This window comes from Hyperolius riggenbachi, chromosome 3, assembly GCF_040937935.1.
Source record: "Hyperolius riggenbachi isolate aHypRig1 chromosome 3, aHypRig1.pri, whole genome shotgun sequence".
NCBI classification, from domain to species: Eukaryota; Metazoa; Chordata; class Amphibia; order Anura; family Hyperoliidae; genus Hyperolius; species Hyperolius riggenbachi.
Window position 1 is genome coordinate 169,127,124 of NC_090648.1, and position 26,243 is coordinate 169,153,366.

A 26,243-nucleotide genomic window follows, 5' to 3' on the forward strand; every position below is an offset into this window, starting at 1 on the left:
GTGAAAGAGAAAGGCCTTAAAACTAGTAATAGTAGGAGACACAGAGGTGGAACACAACTACAGGCAATACTTCCTGAGCGCACTGCATGATTGTTAGCTGACACAGGGAACTTCTCTCTAAGGTCAGTTAGTGGAACTGTGAGTGAGGCTCCAGGGCTCTTTTTAGCTATAGGCAACCAGGCAGATGCCTAGGGTGACACCTGCAGGAGGGGGCACCACGGAGCTATACTTAGCTCACTTTAATATTATGAAATTCTTCTACAACAGTTCCATTAAGAAAGGAAACCATGGTCATTTTAACACCTGAATTGGCACTACTGATTAGCTAACAAAAGAAACCTAAGTGGCATAGTGATGATATAGCAGGTGCTATTAATGTGCCATTTAAGCTGTAATTATTTTAGATTTGGTCTTAATTTATGTAATTTTTCTTGGTGGGGGGTACAAAAGATGCCTTCCCTGGGGTACCAAAATGGCCAGAGACAGACTTGTGGGGATCCATTACTGACTGGGTGCATTGCCAACAGTGGCCAAGCAGGCATATGCACAGAGCCTGAATACAGCATCCCACATCAGGTGATTTCATAGGCGATCACCACCATTTCACTTTGTACGTTTATTATCATGGGAGAGTGTCTGTGAATGAAAGGCTTTTTTCCCCACTGGTATGCCCTATATCATTGGGGTACTGCCACCTACAAAACAAACATGTGTAGCTACCACATGGTTGTTGGGCATAGTCAGACTCCAAAGCTGTTATATCACAGACCCTAGTCTATTCTGCCTGGAGAATGCCTGATACACATTATACAAGCAGACCATACATTGCCAACTTTGAGCTGTGTATCCTTTTTCATTTCTTCTCGTGAAGAATTCAAACTCTGCCTGTATGGTGTGCACCATGACCTCTCCAGGCACAGAAGTCCCTGAGGACTTAAACAGTTGCATGCAGGCAGTATGGTCTTGACATATAATAACAGGTTAAGCAGAAGTTTAATAGTACTAAGCAAAAAGAGATTGAAATAAACTGTACTTTATACCTATAGGCTGTAGAAGCCAATATTGTCCAATTTGTCCGGTGCTGTTCTGATATGAGATGGGTACTTTCCAGATGTAGCTGAAATGATGTTAGAGCATTAAAGTTATTAGTAAACAAACTACATTTCCTAAATGAAATATAGTGTTGGCATAGATGTGCATGCAGAATAACGTGAGTAAGGTCTTACTGCACGATGAATAGAGAACAGAGTTGCTTGCGAAAATTCGCATTAAAAATGCTATTTTCAATGTTGAGAAATATTGAAGCAATACATTGTATTTTTGCAATATGGAAAATGCAAAAAAATCTGTATTTTCACCATGAAAATTTGTGCAAAGCACGAAAACTTTTTTTAGGGTGAAAATTCGCAAAAAATCATAAACTTATTACAAAATGATTTTCGATGGCATTTTCACTTGAAAGTCAAATTTAACATTATTTTCGTGAAAATGTATGCGAAAAGAATATCGTCATTTTCACTCATCACTAGTAGAGAGTAATGCAATACTTTCAGAAATGGATTAAAGATAAAATGGGGCCCTAGGCAAGATAGCAGTTTTAGTCCACCACTGATGGTCATCTGGCTTTTTTAGTAAGATTTGGTGGAGGCTAACAGCCACCAGGCCCCTAGACTCTCCAGGTCCTAGGCAACTGCCTAGATTTGCCTTGTGGATGATCCGGCTCTGGTACATTAAATGCAATGCATGATGCAGCTCTACCCATCCTGCAGTAAGACTTCACGCACATCTGCTCACTGCAGTTTACTGTCGCTGTTCCTATTTTCCCTATATACAAACAACTGCAGATGCACAGCAAACTCTGTCAAAGTAATAAAGTTCACCGACGACACCACCATAGTCTGCCTCATCAACAATTATGATGAGCAGGCATACCACCACTAGGTTGAGGCCATTCTCCATGCACCATACTGGTGCATGGAGAACAGCCTCAACGACTAAACGACTAAAGACCGTTGAGTTGATTGTGGACTTTAGGACGCCCCCACCTCACCTCCAATCTGCATTGATGCCACAGTAGTTGAAAGCGTTTCCTGTGGACGCCTCCTTGGCACTACCATCTCCAAGGACCTGTCTTGGAAAGCCAACACCACCTCCACCGAGAGAAAAGCCTAGCAGAGGCTATTCTTCCTCTGCCAACTGAAGAAGTTTGGTATGAGCCAAATACTTCTAACAAGCTTCTACTCTGCCATAATCAAATCTGTCCTCTGCTCCTCCATCCTGGTCTGGTACACTGGCTCCTCCGCCTACTACAGAGGGTCATCACATCAGCAAAGAGGATCATCGGCAATTTCCCCTCTGGACCTCCTCTACAACTCCAGAGCATTGAGGATTGCTAACGATCCCTCACACCCAGGTTCCCACTTCTTCACTCGGCTCCCTTCAGGCTGGAGGTTTCGCTTTAAGAAGGACCTCAAGGCACAGGAACAGGTTCTTCCCCTCAGCTGTGAACTCTCTGAACTCTCTTCACACACACGCCTGTTGTCTAATAGAACTTGACTGCATGGTTGCACCTTGCACAATATTGAGCTTTTTCAAACTCTGTGCAAATTGTCTAATCGTTATTTGCTTTCTGTATCTGTGTTATGTGTTCTACCCTATACTGAGCCCTGTACTTGCCAAGCCCAAGGCACGACCCAGTCGTACTTGGCAAAATAATAGATTGTGATTCTGAATATGCCCCTATATGTCTAGATACTTTCATCCCCAATTTGTTGAGTCTCTCTGTGTTTGCTACTATGTTACGGTACAACGGTGATTTAATTGAGGGCAAGGCTAATAATGAACTATTCTGTGGAGCAGGCAGATATGAACATTCCATTTCCAAGGAGACTGGAAGAAGCTGATTGGCTGCTCCCTGCAAAGTGTCATACATATACTGTACATATACATAACACATCAGAAAGGGCATGCTTTTCTTTGCTTATTTTACATGTTGTGATTTGTTTTTCTAATCAATTATTACAAAACATTTTTTAGAATGTATTTGTCCGTTAATATTCAGTAAACCATTTACTTACTCAAATGGTGATGCAGGAGGAGGAGGTGACTCTGGGTCTAGCAGGAAGTGGGCCTGGGATATTACGCCTCTTTCTGTATCTACATGCACCACCGGGAACCCCATCTGCAAGACCCAGGTGTCCATGATGGTTGTAACACTAGTTGGGAGTTCTACAGAAGTCTGACGATCAACAGCCTGAAACAAACACATACATAATGAATTGTTTAATTGAAAGTGATACTGAAAGGTTTTGCTTTACAAAAAAGATAAAGTCGGGATATAGGTAGATAGAATGATAGAGACGTAAATAACAGAGTGAGAGAGAGAAAGACCCATAGCAATCTAGTCTTAAATTACAGGGCAAGGGCAGAACTGCACTAGTGGCAGCGAGACTTAATTACTGAGAGACAGAGAGTGGAACTATCTGAAATTGGTGGCCTAAATTGGAAAGAGATGACCTGGGACCGGTGGTAGAGATTAGGGTGGAATGCACTGTTACTGGTGGCAGAGATCAGGGAGAGATGCACTGTTACTGGAGGCAGAGATTGGGGCAGGATGCAGTGTGACTGGTGGTAGAGATTGGAGTGGGATGCCCTGTTACTGGTGGCAGAGATTAGGGTGGAATGCACTTTTTCTGATGGCAGAGATTAGGGTGAGATGCACTGTTACTGGAGGCAGAGATTAGGGCAAGATGTAGTGTGACAGGTGACAGAGATTGGGGCGGGATTCAGTGTGACAGGTGACAGAGATTGGGGCGGGATGCAGTGTGCGACTGGTTGCAGAGATTGAGGCTGGATGCAGTGCGAATGGTGGCAGAAAAAGGTAGAGATGCTAGTGAACAGCTCGCCAGTGAATCTCTGCGGGCATTCTGGCCGCGTACTACTTCCGGGTCGCAATGTCCTTGAGTAGTATGCCTGCCTGTGTCTACACGCTTCCTTAAGTACGGGATGCGCACCGCCGGGCCAGGGCATGCGCACTAAAGGACGCGTGCAGACACGGGCAGGCGTACTTTTCCGGTCATTGCGACGAAGTAATACAGGGCCCGCTATTCGCGGCAAGCAGCTTGCAAGCTGTTTGCCGACATCTCTAAATAAGGGAAATGGGAGCAGTGTGACTGGTGGCAGAGATTGGGGCTGGATGCAGTTTGGGACTGGTAGGGCTGGACGCAGAGTGACATTTATGAATGTACTACTACTAGGTTCTCTTTTTGGCTAAACACAGAACCACTGCTTTCCTTCTCTTTGCTAAGTGAAGGACCTCAAACATCCAGAACAAACACCCAAAACATGAATGCCCCCAGCACCCATTGAATTATTGTTAAGGAGGCAAAATTTGGACACCTGCAGCATCCAATAAATATTGGGGTCACCCAGAATACTAAATACAGCTACAAATAGCAGAGTGCCTGTATTTTGTATTGTGGGTGCCCAGATTTGCCGTCCCTAACGATAATGCAATCGGCTACTATGGCAACGCCCAAACTTCTGCCGCTAACTGGCACCCAAATTTCCTGTTTCTCACTTGCAGTACCCTTTAAGTTAAATATATATGTCCAACATTTAAGTACTGTATTTTGAATTACCATCTGTAGATGTGTCCATAAGTCACTGTATATTGTGTTGTCATATTGAAAATGATCCAGATATGACTAAAAAGGAAAAGAAGAGAGTTTTGTCAGTACCCATATCTATTTACTTACAGGTGAAATTAAATAATTACCGTATTGTCTGCCATGTGATAGATCAGTAGGCAGAGCGCCCAAATGTCACTACAATATGTCAAATAAGCAAATTTACATTTTGCTTTACAAATTTTGTCACATGACCTGGGTGGTGGGTGGAGTTAACAGCAAGCTGTTTGTGCTGTTCAGATTTCAAATGGGTGGAGCACAGACAACTTTGACAACCTTTGGTCGGTGCTACAAGAAACAGCTGGTGAAGAATCTCCACCTACTTTAAGACGATTTGACATCGGCTAATCAAGGAGCTTTGTACTTTGTACATTAACTAGTGTCGGAGGTCACTGAGCGTTTGTACAATACTAGTGTCAGAGGCCACTGAGCACCTGTACAAGACTAGTGTCAGAGGCCACTGAGCACTTGTGCTTTGACTAGTGTCAGAGGTCACTGAGCGCTTCTACAGTACTAGAGTCAGAGGTCACTGAGCACTTGTACAATACTTGTGTCAGAGGTCACTGAACGCTTGTACATTGACTAGTGTCAGAGTTCACTGAGCGCTTGTGCAATACTAGTATGAGAGGTCACTGAGCACTTGTACAGTACTAGTGTAAGAGTCCACTGAGCACTTCCACTTGGACTAGTGTCAGAGGTCACTGAGCGCTTGTATACTGACTAGTGTCAGAGGTCACTGAGCGCTTGTACAATACTAGTGTCAGAGGTCACTGAGCACTTGTACATTGACTAGTGTCAGAGGTCACTGGCTTGTACAATACTAGTGTCAGAGGTCCTTGAGCACCTGTACTTTGACTAGTATCAAAGGTCACTGAACACTTGTACAATTTCTGAGCGCTTGCACTTGGGCTAGTGTCAGAGGTCACTAAGCGCTTGTACATTGACTAGTGTCAGAGGACAGTGAGCGCTTGTACAATGACTAGTGTCAGAGGTCACTGAGCGCTTGTGCATTGACTAGTGTCAGAGGTCACTGAGTGCTTGTACATTGACTAGTGTCAGAGGTCACTGAGCGCTTGTACATTGACTAGTGTCAGAGGCCACTAAGCATTTGTACATTGACTAGTGTCAGAGGTCACTGAGCGCTTGTACAATACTGGTGTCAGAGGTCACTGAGCACTTGTACATTGACTAGTGTCAGAGGTCAGTGAGTGCTTGTACAATGACTAGTGTCAGAGGTCACTGAGTGCTTGTACATTGACTAGTGTCAGAGGTCACTGAGTGCTTGTACATTGACTAGTGTCAGAGGTCACTGAGCGCTTGTACATCGACTAGTGTCAGAGGCCACTAAGCATTTGTACATTGACTAGTGTCAGAGGTCACTGAGCGCTTGTACAATACTGGTGTCAGAGGTCACTGAGCACTTGTACATTGACTAGTGTCAGAGGTCAGTGAGTGCTTGTACAATGACTAGTGTCAGAGGTCACTGAGTGCTTGTACATTGACTAGTGTCAGAGGTCACTGAGCGCTTGTACATTGACTAGTGTCAGAGGTCACTGAGCGCTTGTACATTGACTAGTGTCAGAGGCCACTAAGCATTTGTACATTGACTAGTGTCAGAGGTCACTGAGCGCTTGTACAATACTGGTGTCAGAGGTCACTGAGCGCTTGTTCATTGACTAGTGTCAGAGGTCACTGAGCTCTTGTACAATACTAGTGTCAGAGGCCACTGAGCACTTGTACTTTGACTAGTGTCAGAGGTCACTGAACACTTGTACAATACTAGTGTTAAAGGTCACTGAGTGCTGCTAGTACAATACTAGTGTCACAGGTCACTGAGCGCTTGCACTTAGGCTAGTGTCAGAGGTCACTAAGCACTTGTACATTGACTAGTGTCAGAGGTCAGTGAGCTCTTGTACAATACAAAATAAAGGAATTTTTTCAACCGACATAGTACAGATTTCACATTCACTATATGGATTTGTGGGTATGAGCAGCCCGTTTTCCTGCACTGTCGGCTGATAGAGGTTTTGAGCGGAGTTTCACCTTTTTGTACTTGACTAGTGTCAGACATCACTGAGCGCTTGTACAATACTAGTGTCAGAGGTCACTGAATGCTTGTACAATACTAGTGTCAGAGGCCACTGAGCACTTGTACTTTGACTAGTGTCATAGGTCACTGAGCACTTGTACAATACTTGTGTCAGAGGTCACTGAGCACTTGTACTTTGACTAATGTCAGAGGTCACTGAACACTTGTACAATACTAGTGTCAGAGGTCACTGAGCACTTGAACAATACTAGTGTCAGAGGCCACTGAGCACTTGTACTTTGACTAGTATCAAAGGTCACTGAACACTTGTACAATTTCTGAGCACTTGCACTTGGGCTAGTGTCAGAGGTCACTAAGCGCTTGTACATTGACTAGTGTCAGAGGTCAGTGAGTGCTTGTACATTGACAAGTGTCAGAGGTCACTGAGCGCTTGTACATCGACTAGTGTCAGAGGCCACTAAGCATTTGTACATTAACTAGTGTCAGAGATCACTGAGCCCTTGTACCATACTAGTGTCAGAGATCACTGAGCGCTTGTACAATACTAGTGTCAGAGGTCACTGAGCGCTTGTACAATACTAGTGTCAGAGGCCACTGAGCACTTGTACTTTGACTAGTGTCAGAGGTCAGTGAGCGATTGTACAATACTAGTGTCAGAGGTCAGAGAGTGCTTGTACTTTGACTAGTGTTAGAGATCACTGAGCGCTTGTACATTGACTAATGTCAGAGGTCAATGAGCACTTGTACAATACTAGTGTCAGAGGTCAGTGAGCACTTGTAGATTGACTAGTGTCAGAGGTCACTGAGCGCTTGTACATTGACTAATGTCAGAGGTCACTGAGCACTTGTACAATACTAGTGCCAGAGGTCACTGAGCACGTGTACATTGACTAGTGTCAGAGGTCACTGAGCCATTGTACAATACTAGTGTCAGAGGTCACTGAGCGCTTGTACAATTCTAGTGTCAAAGGTCACTGAGCGCTTGTACAATACTAGTGTCAGAGGCCACTGAGCACTTGTACTTTGACTAGTGTTAGAGGTCACTGAGCCCTTGTACAATACTAGTGTCAGTGGTCACTGAGCGCTTGTAATTTGACTAGTGTCAGAGGTCACTGAGCGCTTGCACTTGGGCTAGTGTCAGAGGTCACTGAGCACTTGTACAATACTAATGTCAGAGATAACTGAGCGCATGCACTTGGGCTAGTGTCAGAGGTCACTAAGCGCTTGTACTTTGACTAGTGTCAGAGGTCACTCAGCGCTTGTACATTGACTAGTGTCAGAAGTCAGTGAGTGCTTGTACAATACTAGTGTCAGAGGTCAGTGAGCACTTGTACACTGACTAGTGTCAGAGACAACTGAGCGCATGCACTTGGGCTAGTGTCAGAGGTGACTAAGCACTTATACTTTGACTAGTGTCAGAGGTCCCTCAGCGCTTGTACATTGACTAGTGTCAGAGGTCAGTGAGTGCTTGTACAATACTAGTGTCAGAGGTCAGTGAGCACTTGTACATTGACTAGTGTCAGAGGTCACTGAGTGCTTGTACAATACTAATGTCAGAGGTCACTGAGCGCTTGTACTTTGACTAATGTCAGAGGTCACTGAACACTTGTACAATACTAGTGTCAGAGGTCACTGAGCACTTGAACAATACTAGTGTCAGAGGCCACTGAGCACTTGTACTTTGACTAGTATCAAAGGTCACTGAACACTTGTACAATTTCTGAGCACTTGCACTTGGGCTAGTGTCAGAGGTCACTAAGCGCTTGTACATTGACTAGTGTCAGAGGTCAGTGAGTGCTTGTACATTGACAAGTGTCAGAGGTCACTGAGCGCTTGTACATCGACTAGTGTCAGAGGCCACTAAGCATTTGTACATTAACTAGTGTCAGAGATCACTGAGCCCTTGTACCATACTAGTGTCAGAGATCACTGAGCGCTTGTACAATACTAGTGTCAGAGGTCACTGAGCGCTTGTACAATACTAGTGTCAGAGGCCACTGAGCACTTGTACTTTGACTAGTGTCAGAGGTCAGTGAGCGATTGTACAATACTAGTGTCAGAGGTCAGAGAGTGCTTGTACTTTGACTAGTGTTAGAGATCACTGAGCGCTTGTACATTGACTAATGTCAGAGGTCAATGAGCACTTGTACAATACTAGTGTCAGAGGTCAGTGAGCACTTGTAGATTGACTAGTGTCAGAGGTCACTGAGCGCTTGTACATTGACTAATGTCAGAGGTCACTGAGCACTTGTACAATACTAGTGCCAGAGGTCACTGAGCACGTGTACATTGACTAGTGTCAGAGGTCACTGAGCCATTGTACAATACTAGTGTCAGAGGTCACTGAGCGCTTGTACAATTCTAGTGTCAAAGGTCACTGAGCGCTTGTACAATACTAGTGTCAGAGGCCACTGAGCACTTGTACTTTGACTAGTGTTAGAGGTCACTGAGCCCTTGTACAATACTAGTGTCAGTGGTCACTGAGCGCTTGTAATTTGACTAGTGTCAGAGGTCACTGAGCGCTTGCACTTGGGCTAGTGTCAGAGGTCACTGAGCACTTGTACAATACTAATGTCAGAGATAACTGAGCGCATGCACTTGGGCTAGTGTCAGAGGTCACTAAGCGCTTGTACTTTGACTAGTGTCAGAGGTCACTCAGCGCTTGTACATTGACTAGTGTCAGAAGTCAGTGAGTGCTTGTACAATACTAGTGTCAGAGGTCAGTGAGCACTTGTACACTGACTAGTGTCAGAGACAACTGAGCGCATGCACTTGGGCTAGTGTCAGAGGTGACTAAGCACTTATACTTTGACTAGTGTCAGAGGTCCCTCAGCGCTTGTACATTGACTAGTGTCAGAGGTCAGTGAGTGCTTGTACAATACTAGTGTCAGAGGTCAGTGAGCACTTGTACATTGACTAGTGTCAGAGGTCACTGAGTGCTTGTACAATACTAATGTCAGAGGTCACTGAGCGCTTGTACATTGACTAGTGTCAGAGGTCAGTGAGTGCTTGTACAATACTAGTGTCAGAGGTCAGTGAGCACTTGTACATTGACTAGTGACAGAGGTCATTGAGCGCTTGTACAATACTAATGTCAGAGGTCACTGAGCACTTGTACTTTGACTAGTGTCAGAGGTCAGTGAGCGCTTGTACATCGACTAGTGTCAGAGGTCACTGAGCGCTTGTACATTGACTAGTGTCAGAGGTCAGTGAGCGCTTGTACAGGACTAGGAAAACATCTGTGCCTGGAAAGTACTGGCTGGTTCACATGGGCTTCTGCTCGGCATCTACTTTGAACATCATCGTTTTTTTACACAAACTGCTTTTAAAGGCAATTGTTTGTTTGTTCAACAGTGTTTTGATTGAAATTGTTTTGTTTGCTGGGTTAACCTGAAACTCAACCTCTGTTAAAGGGAATAACACCTTTATTTACAGATATATACCGGTATCACAACCATAAAGCACAATTTTAGGAAAAATAACCCTCTTGGCACTATTACATACTTATGAATCATTTGGATTCCTAATCCAATATATAAGCTCTTTAACATCATCAAAGAGCATGAAATAACAAATTATACAGAAACAAGCAAACTTGTAATGCTATATTTACATTATACAATCTGATTGTACAATCTTTTATCTAGTTTTACCACATGTTTGTAATATATAGGTAGCCATACAAAAGTCGATCTTACTGGCAAATTCCAATCAAACCCGCCAGTGATCTATTAACCATACCATATGTGATCAATAATTTTTTGTTCAGTTTTAGACAGACCGTTGATGAAAGTGGTGATAGGGATTAGGGAACAATGGCTGTAGAATGCTTATGGAGACATATAGTGTATATTAGCGAAAAACTTACGGTCAGTCCTTTAACAAACAGCTCTTCCGTAAGAAAGCTGGACAACATTCGAATAACGGAGGCACCCTAAGAAAAACAAAAACAAATTTAGATTCATGGGATAAATAGAAAAAGTGTTTACAGGAGTTGTATTGATGTCAGCTATGCATTTAAATAGGATCTTCATCTAAGACAGTGGTCACACTTGCACAATTCCCATGTGTTTTTACACATTGCAGACACACTTGCCTGCACATCTATGTTATCCTATGGAACTGTATATGTGTTTTTCTGTCTGGGTTTTAAAAACTGACAGCTTTCTATGTGCCGTTTTGCAAATCCTACCTAATAAACACTATGTTCTGTTTTGCAAATCCTACCTAATAAATACTATGTGCTGTTTTGCAAATCATACCTAATAAAGGTCTTGGGACTTGTGTCCATGTGCTGCGTCTGAGTCAGTTGATTGCGCAGGCACTGAGCCATGGGGGTCGGCCACGCACTAATGTGCATGTGGTTGGTTGCGCACAGGGGTATGCCTGTGGTCATGCCAGGTGCGTGGGCACAAGGGGATTGCCGGCACGCACACACATGGAGTTCTCTTGTGCCCGTTATGACATGGGCATCAGGACTAGTAATTACATAGGAGTCCACATGGTGTGTGAAAAACAAGCATGGAAAGACGCCTTAAAGCGCAATGAAACCCAGCATTTCTTCTTTGCTCTAAAACATTTTTTACAACATATTATATACTACCACCATTTTTTTTTATAGTAGAACAGCTTTCAAAGGGTTAAATACAGGACTTAAAAACTACCAGCTGGAAAGCTGGACGCATCCGAACTGGAGATAATGTTATCTGGTATTTAATTGTATCAAGTGAGGAATGTTAACAAACACTTCTCTGACACTACAGACTCTCCCGAACACAGACAGACAGTCAGAAAGCATTTCTGTTTATATTTCAAGATAAAAAAAAAAACAGTTATGAATAAAGTGCAAAGTCAGCTCTCAGAGCAAAAAAAGTATACTTTGGGAACTTGTAATTTCTAAATGAATAATAATACTTATGCACAAAAGCAAATATGATAACCGTATGGCATATAAAAAAGTAGGAAAACATGTTTATTGAATATTATGTCAGGGTTTTATACCGCTTTAAATGGTCTACAAGTGTGATGATCCCTACCTAAATTAGATTTTTCATTTTTTGGAAGAATTTGGAGCCGTAAAATCACCTTTTCATTCCTTGAAGTATAGTCAGTGTTTGTCCATTGTAAAATCTTTCCTCTCCCTGATTTACATTCTGAAATGTATTACTGGTGGTGACATCCTTGCTAGGTGATCTGTACGGAATGTTCTTTACTGAGAGTTCTATGCACAGAGGGAGTCCTCTTTAAAGCATGATTACGTTTATCCTAAAATTTCCATATAGGAAATATTTGCGATTCAAAAAAGATCTTTCCATTTCGGCTAAGAATTTTCACAACTGACAGTAAGCTGAAATTGCTCTTCTTTTAGAATACTGTTGCTATGAGTTTTTTCCTGTAGGAGTAACTAGCTGCACAAGGCAGGGTAATTAACTCATTTTTAACACCTGAACTAATTTACTCGCTGGAAACATTGAAATGATCTGGTCAAGAATAAAAAATAAAAATAGGAGCACACAACAGTATTAGGTCCGGGTTACACCTGGCGCCAGGTGTTACCCGGACCTAATACTGTTGTGTGCTCCCATTTTTATTGCCTGAAGAAGCAGGTCTAATCCTGTGAAACGCATTGCAACACCCCTGGAGTATGCCAATAAATTAATTTTTGTTTGAATAAACAGTTTCATATGTCTGCTTGCAGGAGGATAAGTCCACCACTGCCTCCTAAGCAATTTTAACCATTTTATTGCTTGATTTTATCCTGTTGGCGCCTCTGATCCTTTCTACATAGTACCTATATTTGTGCTTACACTATTGACTTATTTAATGCAATTACAGCCATGCTCAGGTTATTATAGAGAAGTATAAAAATCACTTTTGGATTGTAATATTTGATCAGAATATGCTGCACAGAACAAAAGCACTTACCTTGCTATAGGCAATAGAATCAAAGAGTTCACTGATCTGTGCTGGCGTGTTCACATCAGCTTCATTTGTTGTCAGTGGATGAGAAGAGACCAAGGCATCAACTGCCATCACTCTGTGTACATCATACAGTACAATCAGGTCTTTCTAAAAGAGGGAGATAGCAAGGCAAGTAAGGCGATTGCAAGAAGCTCAAACCTAGCCGTGTAAAAATATCCAACCAATAATACACATCCCTTAAGAAGAACGGTAGTGAAAATAAGGTAGTAAATAAAATTTGTTGGGTTTTTTTTTCTTTGTTTTTTTTTACAATATTCATTTATAGATTATTTTGTCGTTGTTTGCCCATTGTAAAATATTTCCTTAACCCGATTTACATTCTGAAATTTATCACAGGTGACCAGACCACATCTTCAGTCCTGCCAGGAGATCTCTGCAGAATATTCATTTAGGGAGATACTGCTTGCTTGGCAGATGGAAATAGCCTTATTTCCCACAATGCAACAAGGTTCACAAAGAGCAAACTGTCAGTGCCAAGGTCATGACATCACTCTGTGGGAGGGGTTTCACCACAGTATTAGCCCTACCAATGTCCCTCATGATCTATTTGAGAAAAGGAAACCATTTCTTGTGGAAAAGGGAGTATCGGCTATTGGTTGGAATGAAGTTCAATCCAGGGTAAAAGTTCCTCTCTATCATTCTGACAAACTAGAAATGGGATGGAAAGTTAACTACACATGCTGACAAATCAGTACAGGTGTCTCAAGATGTTATTGACAATATTGTTGGCAATCCGCTGTGCTGGGTCCTGCTCGCCCAGCCACTTTTGCTATTCTGTTGAAGATCTTGTATTTGGTACCTTTATCTTGTCATCCCCATTCCCATGATTGAATCATACAGGACGCTCTGTAGATAGCCAAGTAGCCTGTCTGTAAAGTTCCTAAATTGTTACACTAAACAATCACTAATGATTGTAGTGTGAATGCATGTGTTGGACAGGCAACACAATCGTGTTTTGCACTGTTTTGCATTATATGCGCGTTTTTGCGTAGGGGATGTCCACCATAGACTGGTGGCACCTGCTAGCAGTCTATGGGAATTGTACTCATGTTGTCATTTTATAAATCAGTTTTTTACAAGCTGCAAGTGACATGACAGTCTTTAGTGGCACCCATATTGTCCGCTTCATTATTGTATTGATAACTTTGAAATATAGTTACATTTAAGGTTCCTTTCACACATGTCTTGACGGGTTGCATTGGGGTACTGTCCCACTATCGCAATGGCTGTTAGTCTCTTTAAGACTGACCACACTATCCACGGTGCAATGCGCTACAACAGAAGTGCTTTGATTGACACAGAGGCGATGCAGATTCTGCAGTGCGTTGCCAAGCGGTACCGCTCAGCGCATCATTGAATTTAATTCAACTGCACCCTAAAAATCTTTCTAGATTGTTGCGTTAGCAGTGCAGCGTGCATGTGCATAGAGAGGTAAAGTCGCGTTAAGCACTTCCTGTACAAACAGACAAAAAAAGCTTGCACTTACAATGTTCCATGTGGGCTCAGCCCAGTCTGCTCCCAGATATTCCACATAAGAGGCAAAGCCTTCATTCAGCCACAGATCATTCCACCATCGTATTGTCACAAGATTCCCAAACCACTAAAACAAAAACAGATTAGCTTTTACCAAAGGATAATACAGAGAATAACATACTGTATATCTTCACAAAGAAAAAAAGTGGATTATGCTGGAGTTGGACACGTTTTGTGTGTTTTGCTGCCTCCTTTTTCCATTTTCCTTGTACTCCCTCTTTTGTTATATGCCTGCAGGGTGGGGGAATTAGTGCCGGTTCACACTTGTTTTAAAAACATATTAGTGGGATATGTTTTTAAAGCTCTGCAAAAACGCAGGAAGCGGATCCTATGGTAAAAATAGGACCTGCTTCGCGTATATGCAAAAAGGACGTCTGGAAAAAAGGGCACAGGATATAGACAAAATTATACAATTTTATATAAAACAATATTTTTTGTTTCTATAGTATAAACGAAAATCAAGTGCTAAATATGTTGAATGAACGGTAATGAAATGGCAAAATACCATCTATAACAAAAAACAATATTTACACTTGTATTACGCAAGTAGTAGTAATAGGAATACAATTGTAAATATTACAGGTATTTTACTGAAACTATACCTAACTGTACTCTCACACAGAACTCTCCCTATACCTATCCCTAGACCCTAGACCCCTCCCCCCCGGTGGTAATAAGCATAGTTACAGAACTTTCCCTGTACCTATACCTAACCCCTAGACACCGCTGGTGGTGCCTAACCCTAAAACCCCCTTAATGGGGCCTAACCCTAAACCCCCCTGGTGGTGCCTAACCCTAAAACACCCTTGGTGGTGCCTAACCCTAAAACACCCTTGGTGGTGCCTAACCCTAAAACCTCCCTGGTGGTGCCTAACCCTAAAACCCCCTGGTGGTGTCTAACCCTAACCTTCCTGTTTCTGTGAGGCTGGGTCACGAGCAGTAGCAAAAAGCACTTACCCAGCTACACAGAGACAGCACACGCAGGGACACAAGTTTTTGTTTATAGAGGATACCGTAAAATACTGTAATAGAATAAATAGCCTTACAATCACGTACGCATTAAAAATCTTAAAAAAAGGTAATATTAAAAGCGATATATTAGTAAGATAATAATTCTGAACGCTATAATTTACGCATTATAAGTATGAAAACAAGGTTAATACCAAAAGCGATATATTTGTAATTCAAAAAGCTTTAAAACGATATTTAAGCATTATACTTATGAAAACGATAAAATAAGTGAAAACAAAAATGTACTTATTACACTCCTGAAAGCGAAATTTAAAAGCAATAAAGTAAACTGAAAGTCAAAACGAATTTGTAAACGATATTTCTCATAAACCTTATTGTGCAAACAAAAAGTTTTGTTATCACGATTCCTGCAACCGCTATTTCTTGGGGACCCAAATTTCTTCTCTGGCACCCAATAGCCGATATTTTGCATTACCCTTTTTGTCCATTAGCCATATGCGCCCTTTTTTCCTGCTTCCACTTGTGCAAAAATACAGATTGCACACGGATCTGTGTGGCATGGATCGAAAACGTCATGGAGAGTCCGGATTTTACACTTTTTCCCGGACTGGACGGGAAAACGTGTCCAATGCAAGCCTATGAGAACGGACACTGTCCACTCTCACTAGGCTAGTCGCCAGATCCGCATCGCCCCTTTCAGCTGCATCCTGTCGCTGTTGTGATGTACTCGAGTGCCCTGCTATCCATCACTGACGCTCATTATATTCTGAAGAGCCCAAAGGCCATCAGAGGCATGGGGATTCTCCATGGGGCTGCAACAGATCAATGGGAATCCTCAGCAACAGAGAGAATTCTCATTGGTTCATGCTGGACCAATGAAAATTCTCCCTGTTGCCAGGCAGAATTGGCCTGTTGCAGCCCAAGGAAAGCCATGCCTCTGCTGGCCTCCAGGCTGTGGAAGGGGCCCAGAGCAGTGGGACAAGCGGCGGGACAAGTGGTGAATGCAAGACAAAGTGCACACAAAAAGGAGTGTGCAGTGAATCACAATTTCGGTATAATATAAACATTTTTTGCCTCTAATAGTGAAAAAAGTTGAATACAGCATTTTTTTTCACGGGCAGCTCATAGCAATACATTGCATGTGCAGCTCTTTGCGTTGTTTGATGGAAAACGGACAATATTTTAGCAAGTGTGCACACAGCCTAAGGCGTTGCAAGTTATGGCTGAGAAACATACAAATAAGTACCTGATGAGCAAGTTCATGAGCTATCACTGTGACCACCCTCTCCTTGTTTCCTATAGAAGACTCCCTGGAGTCCCAGAGAAGAGCAGTTTCTCTGTATGTCACCAGCCCCCAGTTCTCCATGGCCCCAGCACCGAAATCAGGCAGGGCGACCTGGTCTGTAGGAAAAGAGATACCATTACATAATATAGCACAAGCATTTGATAACCATCGTTCCAGATTGACTGCAAAATATGTTTCAGTGTTCTTCTAAAGTACACCTGAAGAGAGAGGGATATGGAGGATGCTATATTTATTTCCTTTTCAATAATTCCAGTTGCCTGGTTGTCCTACTTATCTCTTAGGTTGCAGTAGCATCTGAATCACTAATCTGAAACAATCTAATCTAACTAACAATCTAGTTAGTTAAAGGGGCCATGAGCAGTAAAAATAAATAAAATTAGTACTTACCTGGGGCTTCCTCCAGCCCACCTCCAGTAGGCTGCAAATTCCCCCTACGTCCCCCTGGCTCCCCTCACAATCGCTGCAGACTTCATTACCAGTGACATGCGCATGCGTGGTTCAAAGTTAGAAAATCACGCATGCGCAGGACTGTCACGCCGGCTGATGATGCGTAGCAGCCGCCGTGATGACTGTAACGGCCGCGCAGCCGCAGTGCTATTCGTCTAGTTAGGCAATAATTGCCAGGTGACCTGCGGCAATGAACAGAGGGGGCTTCAGTGACGGTGTGGGACTTGATAGCTGCAGGGGGCCAGTAGAAGCCCCAGGTAAGACACTTTTTATTTTTTTTAAAGGCCACAGAACAGGAGTTGCTGTGAGGGGTGGTGGATGTTCGTTGGCACTGCAGGTAAATTGCTCGGGGGTGCCTGGCTCAGCTGCAGAGGGGATCAGTGCAGCTCGAACAGGCCAATGGGGAGATATGGGGGTCTCCTTATTAAAAGTGACCCCCAGATGCAGCGGGGGAAGACGGCAGTGAATATTGGGGGAGTGAATCTGCAGGTGGAGCAAGGCAGCAGTGCTGTGGTGCTGAAGGACAGCAGCACAGCATAAAACCTCACTCCTTATTACCCAGGATGTGGGAGCATCGCTCAGGCTTTCGCCTGAGTAATGCTCCCTTACGATTGCCCATCGCACGAGTGAAACCGTCATTGCAAAGTGCTGACAAGTTATTTAAGTTGAAGAGGAAAAATTATCTCCTAGGAGAAATTTTAGGAGAAAACGTGAATTGCATCAGGCCCTTTTTCTCCTAAGTTTTCTCCTAGGAGATAACTTTTTACCTTCTCTTTAAAATAGCTTTTCAGCGCTCAGCAATTAAAAAAGTATCAAAAAGTAGGTGAAATTGTGCTGTCAAAATTATTTTGAGTATTTTCTTGCTTGCTGGTGGCTTAAAATGCAATTTAGTGATAAGTTGTGAAAATATTACCTAGGAGAAAACTAAGGAAAATGTGAATTGCATACGGGCCAATATATTGTACAATTAAACCAAGTACTCAAGCAAGTCAACAACCACGCACCTGATTTCGGGAGAGGATAGGTAACATTATAGTAATCCTCAAAAAAATCCAGAATGGGCAATGTGACACTCAGAGCATAATCTCCTTGATTCTCATCTTCAATGGCTTTTTTTCGACCCCATATTTTAGCCTAGAAAACAGCAATGGAAATATACATCACTTCAAACTAAAGAAGACATCTCTGTATACAATTTTTCTTACTGTACTGTTGTAAAAGACAAATGGTAAGAGAATGATTTGAAAATGTTATTTTGATGATGTGTTTTTGCTCACTTTTTAGGTGTCACTTGCGACGTGATTCTAATGCTACATACCTTGCGACGCAGGAAGATGGATCCAGCGACGTCTCCCTGACGATGAGCGATCCCTGATCCATCTCTCTGGTGGCAGGTATGTGCAACGTCATGCGGTGGCACTCAGCGGGCGTGAACTACACTTTAAGTGATCGCCAGGGGCGGACTGACAACTCATGGGGCCCCCGGGCAATAGGAGAATATGGGGCCCCCATCCCAGTGTTTCCCACCTTTCACGTTATATTTTTAAAGACTAAGATATAATAATTTATTGACAACAGTAAATATGTTATATTGTACACTGACAAAAACCCCTGCGCCGCGCGTAGCGCGTCGCGCCAAAAATGGGTGTGGTCACGCAACAGAATGTGGGCGTGGTCATGGGTGGGGCAAAATATACATGACCTTAGCAGTGGTGTAAAAGGTCTGCCGGGGAAGTTTGAACTCTGCCATAGTGCTTCCCCCCAAAATACATGTAATCTGACAGCATTTCACCAAAAATCCATGCAATTTGGCAGAGGTTCCTCCAAAATACAGATAATATGGCAGTCGTTCCCCCAAAATAGACGTTATCTGGCAGCAGCGGTTCCCCCAAATACATATAATTTGGCAGCGGATCACCAAAAATACATGTAGCAGCAGTGGTTCCCCCAAAATACACAGAATCTGGAAGCAGCAGTTCCCCCATTATACACAATCTGGCAGCGGTTCCACAAAAATACACATAATCTGGCAGCTGTTTCTCAAAGTACACTTAATCTGGCAGCAGCAGTTTCCCAAAAATAGTTAATCTGGCAGCAGTTCCCCCAAAATAGGTGCCCCCAGTATAGGTAACCAGGTCAAAAGGTATCCCCAGTGGAAGTATCCAGGTCTATAGGTTTTCCCAGTGCAGGTATCCAGGTCTATAGGTGTCCCCAGTATAAGTAGCCTAATCTACAGGTGTCCCCAGAATAGATAACCAGGTCTATAGATGTCCCCATTTAAGATAGCCAGGTCTATAGATGTCCCCAGTTAAGATAGCCAGGTCTATAAGTTTCCCCAGTATAGGTAGCCAGGTCTACAGGTGTTTCCAGAATAGGTAGCCAGGCCTATAGGTGTCCCCAGTACAGATAGCCAGGTCTATAGGTGTCTCCTGTATAGATAGCCAAGTCTTTAGGTGTCCCCAGTATATGTAGCCAGGTGTATAGGTGTCCCCAGTATAGCCAGGTCTATAGGTGTCCCCAGTATAGCCAGGTCTATAGGTGTCCCCAGTATATACAGTCAGGTCTATAGGTGCCCCCAGTATATACAGCCAGGTCTATAGGTGCCCCTAGTATATGTAGCTAGGTCTATAAGAGCCCCCAGTATATGTAGTCAGGTGTATAAGTGCCCCCAGTATATGCAGCCAGGTGTATAGGTGCCCCCAGTATATGCAGCCAGGTGTATAGGTCTCCCCAGTATATGCAGCCAGGTGTATAGGTGCCCCCAGTATATGCAGCCAGGTATATAGGTGCCCCCAGTATATGCAGCCAGGTGTATAGGTGCCCCCAGTATATGTAGCCAGGTGTATAGGTCTCCCCAGTATATGCAGCCAGGTGTATAGGTGCCCCCAGTATATGCAGCCAGGTGTATAGGTGCCCCCAGTATATGCAGCCAGGTGTATAGGTGCCCCCAGTATATGCAGCCAGGTGTATAGGTCTCCCCAGTATATGCAACCAGGTGTATAGGTCTCCCCAGTATATGCAGCCAGGTGTATAGGTGCCCCCAGTATATGCAGCCAGGTGTATAGGTGCCCCCAGTATATGCAGCCAGGTGTATAGGTGCCCCCAGTATATGCAGCCAGGTGTATAGGTGCCCCCAGTATATGCAGCCAGGTGTATAGGTGCCCCCAGTATATGCAGCCAGGTGTATAGGTCTCCCCAGTATAGCCAGGTCTGTAAGTGCCCCCAGTATATGCAGCCAGGCTTGTAGTGTCTTCAGGAGGGGAGACAGCCAGTGAAGGAGGGCGATTTGCATAGCAGCGGAGAAGGGGGGAAGTTTCCACCCCCCCTTCTCTCACCTTGGGCCCCCCCTTCCTGGCTCTCCCCTCCGTAATCTGCAAAGTGCAAACAGCTGGAAGCGGCTAACAGCGGGCGGAAACTTACCGCTGTTCAGCCACCGGAGGGATCGCTGATCTGTGTGCCGCTAGTCTGGGCTTCTCAAGCCCACACTAGCTGCACACAGATCAGCGATCCCTCCAATGGCTGAACAGCGGTAAATCTCCGCCCGCTGTTAGCCGCTTCAAGCTGTTTGCACTTTGCAGATTACGGAGGGGAGAGCCAGGAAGGGGGGGCCCAAGGTGAGAGAAGGGGGGGTGGAAACTTCCCCCCTTCTCCGCTGCTATGCCCATCGCCCTCCTTCACTGGCTGTCTCCCCTCCTGCTCAGGGCTCTCTTGCGGGTGGCGGGCCCCCCCTGACCACGGGCCCTCGGTCCGTGCCCGAGTGCCCTAATGGTCAGTTCGCCCCTGGTGATCGCGGTACTTTACGAGAGTTGTCAGGGATTTTAAAGTGTACCTGAGATGGGCTTACTAAAAGATTTTATACTTACCTTTACAGTAATCTGTCTCAGTCGCGCCAGCCAGTTACTGGGACCGATACCAGGCGAACAGAGGCACTCGGGAGGAGGGCGAGGGGCGCATCGCCGCTCATGGGGTTGGAGGAATCCCCGGGTAAGTATAAAATCTTTTAATAAGCCCATATCAGGTTTACTTTAAAGATCTGATCCGCCATGATGGTCGTTATCACTGCACGATGCCAAACGACATTCATGTGATTATGTACTTGTACCCACGTCACGAGACTGCGGAAACGACTGCTTGTCGCTAAAAAAATTGCTGGTCTTCTGGAAAATCGTCGTAAGAATTGCAAGGTGGGTATGGGCCTCAACACACGCCATTAGTGATTTGCACTTACCTTTTCGCCACCAACTGAGCTGAACTGAGAGACTATGAAGGCCACCAGGTACGTTGACATCTTTGGAGTCTTATCAAATACTGTAACAGTCCACGTCTGACCATCATATTGTTCAGTGCTAACACCTATAAAGAGCCAAAAAGATTAATCAGAAAATGGGTAACACCAGCTTTAAGAGACTTTTTAGTTTTCAAGTTTCAAGATATTCATTATATAAAAGCAATCACAATCAATGTTATTATTGTTAAAATGAAAAATTAGTCTTTAAAAAAAAAAAAAACATTACAAAGGGCCATGTGACACTAGGGATGGTCGGAAATGCCAATTTCCGATTCCGTGGAAAATCCGCATTCCGCCATTGCCAATTACCGCTACTGCTACTGATTACGCTTTCCGCTACCAATTTCCGCATTCCGATGTGGATTTCCGCCAGAAATAGCAGACATTTCCACCGACTTCAACATCGATTTTCTCAAAAACGATAAGGTCTTTTTGAAAACTTTTTTTTTGTTCACAAGATTCTGCTTAATAAACCCTGACAATTTGGTGTTTCTAGGTCTTATGGGGGCTTTGCTATTAACCGCTAAATTTGGCGGATTTTAACTGTAATGTAAAATGCAGAAAATCCGCATTATCCGATATGCGGTAATTTTAAGCCAATCAGAAGACTCAGAATGAATAAGCCAATCAGAGAATGTGGAAATTTCCACCTAAATCCCCATTCTCTGATTTATTTTATTCATTCCGAGTCTTCTGATTGGCTTAAAATTACCGCATATCGGATAATGCGGATTTTCTGCATTTTACATTACAGTAAAAATCCACCGACTTTAGCGGTTAATAGCAAAGCCTCCATAAGAGCTAGACACACCAAAATTTCATGGTTTATTAAACAGAATCTTGTGAACAAGATGCAAAACTTTTCAAAAAGACCTTATAGTTTTTGAGAAAATCGATGTTAAAGTCAGCAGAAATTTCTGCGATTTCTGGCGGAAATCTGCGAAAATCCGCCTACCGCACTTGTATTACCCATTGCATTTCCGCGGAATCCGAATGAGCATCCCTATGTGACACTATGGCAATGACTAAAGTTGCATACACACGTGCAATACAAGTCTTTAGAAACAAATGCCCATTGGCCGATCAGCAAAAAATCTTAAAAATGTATTTGCCAACCTAAAAAGATGATGACTAAAACTGTTTGTTCCTTAATCTGTCAAATTGATCCCCGCAGCTGTCCTTTCCACAAGGTGTGTATGAGAGGGTCATATATCTCTTAACCCTTATGTGCACAATGGGTGTAGAAGAAGGAAGTGAATGGATCACAAAAGCATTTCTTTCATGAACTGATCATTTGCATGTGTACAGCATCAATAGAACAATCCGTTATTCAAACCTTCCTGCCAAACCCATGCAACAGATTAGCTCCTTGTTTACCAAAGATTTATTTCTGATGTGTGTACACAGCTTGAATGTTGATCATTGAGGGTAGCATGGTGGTGTATTGGATAGCGCTCTCACCTTGCAGTGCTGAGTTCCTGGTTCCAATCCCAGCACTATCTGTATGGAGTTTGTATGTTCTCCCCGTGTCTGCATGGGTTTCTTCCCACATCCCAATAACATACAGATAAGTTAATTGGCTTTCCCCTAAATTGGCCCTAGACTAGGATACATACACTGCACGATACATACATAGACATATGACTATGGTAGGGGGGATTAGACTGTGACCCCCTTTGGAGGGACAGTTACGTGACAAGCCAATATACTCTGCTGCAAAGATGTTGGCGCTATATAAATACTAAAGAATAATAATAATAATAAATCTGTTAAACCTTGTAATCAGGATCAGCTGCAGCTTGATTATGCTACATATAGGGAGGGTCAATAACATGCCAATATAGTACATACAAAGTATGCTTCATTGCACAGCATGTCTCACATTATTCCAATGTATTCTGGTGTAGCTAATGTGAACGTTCAATTACAATATAATCGCTTTGTGTTTGCTATGCGATTATATTGTCCAGCACAACATGTTAGTGTTAAAGGGAACCATTTCAGCCCGCGGGGATTTTTCACCTTATGCATCAGAGCAATTTTCACCTCACATTCATTCGCTAATAACTTTATCACTTCTTAAAACAATGTATTGATCTATATCTTGTTTTTTCCGCCACTAATTAGGCTTTCTTTGGGTGTACATTTTGCTAAGAATTATTTTTTTATAAATGCATTTGAACAGGATTAATAAGAAAAAAATCATAATTTTTCAGTTTTCGTCCATTATAGCTTTAAAATAATCCACGCTACCATAATTAAAACCTATGTATTTTATTTGCCTGTTTGTCTCGGTAATGACACCATTTAAATTTTGTCCCTATCACAATGTATGGTGCCAATATTTTTATTTGGGAATAAAGGTGCATTTTTTCCGTTTTGCGTCCATCACTATTTACAAGCTTATAATTTAAAAAATGTTCGTAGTATACCCCCTTCAAATGCATATTTAAAAAGTTCAGACCCTTAGGTAACTATTTATGTTTTGTTTTTTTTTAATTGTAATTTTTTTTTTCCATTAAAAATTGTATTTGGGTAATATTTTGGTGTGGGAAATAAACAGTTAATTTTTAATGTTATAATATGTGTACATTGTAATGTAAAAAATATGTAGATGTAGTTTTACTATTTGGCCACAAGATGGCTACCTTGAGGTTTCTTTCTCTCCTTGTGCTTCTCGCTAACCGGAAGCACAAGGAGGACGCGGAAAATTGTATTTGCAGAAAGACTGAAGCCTCTTGTAAGAGCGCTTCAGTTTTTCTGCTGGGGACACGGATCGGTGATCGGGAACCATGTTCCCATTCACTGATCCCAGGGCTACCGAGGGACTGCACGGGGACGCGGCACCGCAGCAGAGCAGCCGCCTGGACGTGAGCACCACGTCCAGGCGGCAGAAATGGTTAAAGGAAACATCAATCAAATAATGCTGCCCTATGATATATTTACCCGGGGCTTTCTCCAGCCCCTTGCAGCAGACAGGTTCCATGCAGCATCTCCGCTCGCAGCCGGTGCAGAGGTCAACTTCGAGGTCGTCTCTAGTGCGCTTGTGGAAGCGCCGCTGTCAATCAAGCCCACCTTGTCCGCGGTGTACTGCGCAGGTGCAAAACTACAGCGCCTGTGCAGTACACTGCGGACAACGTGGACTTGAATGACAGCGGTGCTTCCACAGGCGGAGTAGAGGAAGTCGGCCTGTGCACCGGCGGCTGCAAGGGCTGGAGGAAGCCCCAGGTAAGTATATCTTGGGGCAGCATTATTTGATTGATGCTTCCTTTAACTGAGAGGGATATGGATGTTTCCATTTAAACAATACCAGTTGCTTGTCAGTCCTGCTGATCTCTTTGGCTGCAGTAGTGGCTGAATCACACATGAAACAAGCATGGAGCTAATCCAGTCTGACTTCAGTCAGAGCACCTGATCTGCATGCTTGTTGAAGGGTTGTGGCTAAAAGTATTAGAGGCACAGGATCAGCAGGAGAGTCAGTCAACTGGTATTATTTTAAAAGAAAAAATCCATATCCTTGTTTAGGTTTCCTTTAAAGTAGTCTATCTGTGGAAAATACATGAAATGATTTGCTATTTTTCTTGAAATGTTTATTCAGACGAATGTAACAACTTCATTGCATCCACCTCTCAAGTTTGGGCCCAACCAATCATCCACGAGGCAAAACTAGGCAGGTGCCTAGGGCCTGAAGAGAGACTAGGGGCCTGGTTGACACTAGCCCCCACCAAATCTTACAAAACAAAGCCAGCTGGCCATCAAGGGTGGGCCCAAAGTTGGTACTTGCCTAGGGCGGGAGGATAAAGTCTCAATACATAGACAAGATGAGGTAAAAAGACAGTGGGAACCTATCATTATGGAGGGTGGAGAGGGGGGTGGGGACAGTGTAAAGATTAAGGAGGTTGGTAAAAATTCAAGTAGCCAATTTTATGTAAACAAAATTGGTAAATGTGGTGGTAAAAATATAAAGTGCATGGTAACCAATGCTCGGAGCCTTGCAAATAAAATAGACGAACTAGAGTTCATTCTGAATGACAAAGGCTATGACATTGTGGGAATAACCGAGACATGGATGGATGAAAGCCATGACTGGATAGCTAATTTAAAAGGATACAATGTGTTTAGGAGGGATAGAACAGGGAAAAAAGGTGGAGGGGTTTGTCTCTTTGTTAAGAATTCTCTTACAGCTGTCCTCAACAATGAGATGGAGGAAGATTGCGAAGATGTGGAGTCCGTTTGGGTAAATATTCATGGTGGAAATAAAAGTTGCCAATTGCTTATTGGGGTATGCTACAGGCCACCTCTTATTAATGAAGCTGCAGAACTGCGATTACTACAGCAGATTGAAAAAGCTGCAGGTAAAAATGAGGTCATAATTATGGGCGACTTCAACTTTCCAGACATTGACTGGAGTATTGAGGCTACCCATTCTGGTAAAAGCAGCAGATTTCTGGCAGCACTACAGGACAATTACTTGACTCAAATGGTAACTGAACCAACTAGGGGGAATGCGTTACTGGATCTGATCATTTCTAATAGACCAGATAATGTATCAAATGTGCAGGTTCAAGAACATTTGGGAAATAGTGATCACAACATGATAACGTTTGAGCTGGTGACTGATAGGCCACGGGGCAGCGGGACCACTAAAACTATGAACTTTAGAAAAGCAAAGTTCACTCAAATTAGGCAGGCACTAAGTTTGGTGAACTGGGATAATGTACTACAAGGGGAAGACACTGAAGGGAAATGGCAAGCTTTTAAACTTATACTCAATCAATACTGTAGTATGTATATCCCATATGGAAACAAAATGTCTAGGAATAAAAAAAGGCCTCTATGGATGAATAGAAAGGTTAAAGATAAAATGAAGAGGAAAAAGAATGCCTATAAGGTCTTAAAACAGGAGGGGACAGAGGCTGCACTAAGCAATTATAAGGAGTGCAATAAAAATTGTAAAAAAGAAATTAGGCAGGCAAA

General features: G+C 43.2%; 1 protein-coding gene across 3 annotated transcripts in view; it reads right to left on the bottom strand.

The window, feature by feature from the left end:
* LOC137563140 (aminopeptidase N-like) overlaps positions 1-26,243 on the bottom strand; it is a 155,991-nt gene that overhangs the window by 25,180 nt on the left and 104,568 nt on the right. For all 3 annotated transcript variants that reach the window (XM_068275235.1, XM_068275234.1, XM_068275237.1), the window contains exons 4-12: positions 21,207-21,331; positions 17,983-18,112; positions 16,472-16,626; positions 14,207-14,320; positions 12,664-12,807; positions 10,607-10,672; positions 4,641-4,706; positions 3,078-3,253; positions 1,041-1,117 (exon numbers count right to left, since the gene is read on the bottom strand). In XM_068275235.1, coding sequence (XP_068131336.1) covers positions 1,041-1,117; positions 3,078-3,253; positions 4,641-4,706; positions 10,607-10,672; positions 12,664-12,807; positions 14,207-14,320; positions 16,472-16,626; positions 17,983-18,112; positions 21,207-21,331 — 1,053 coding nt within the window. The remainder of the gene's footprint in view (positions 1-1,040; positions 1,118-3,077; positions 3,254-4,640; positions 4,707-10,606; positions 10,673-12,663; positions 12,808-14,206; positions 14,321-16,471; positions 16,627-17,982; positions 18,113-21,206; positions 21,332-26,243) is intronic.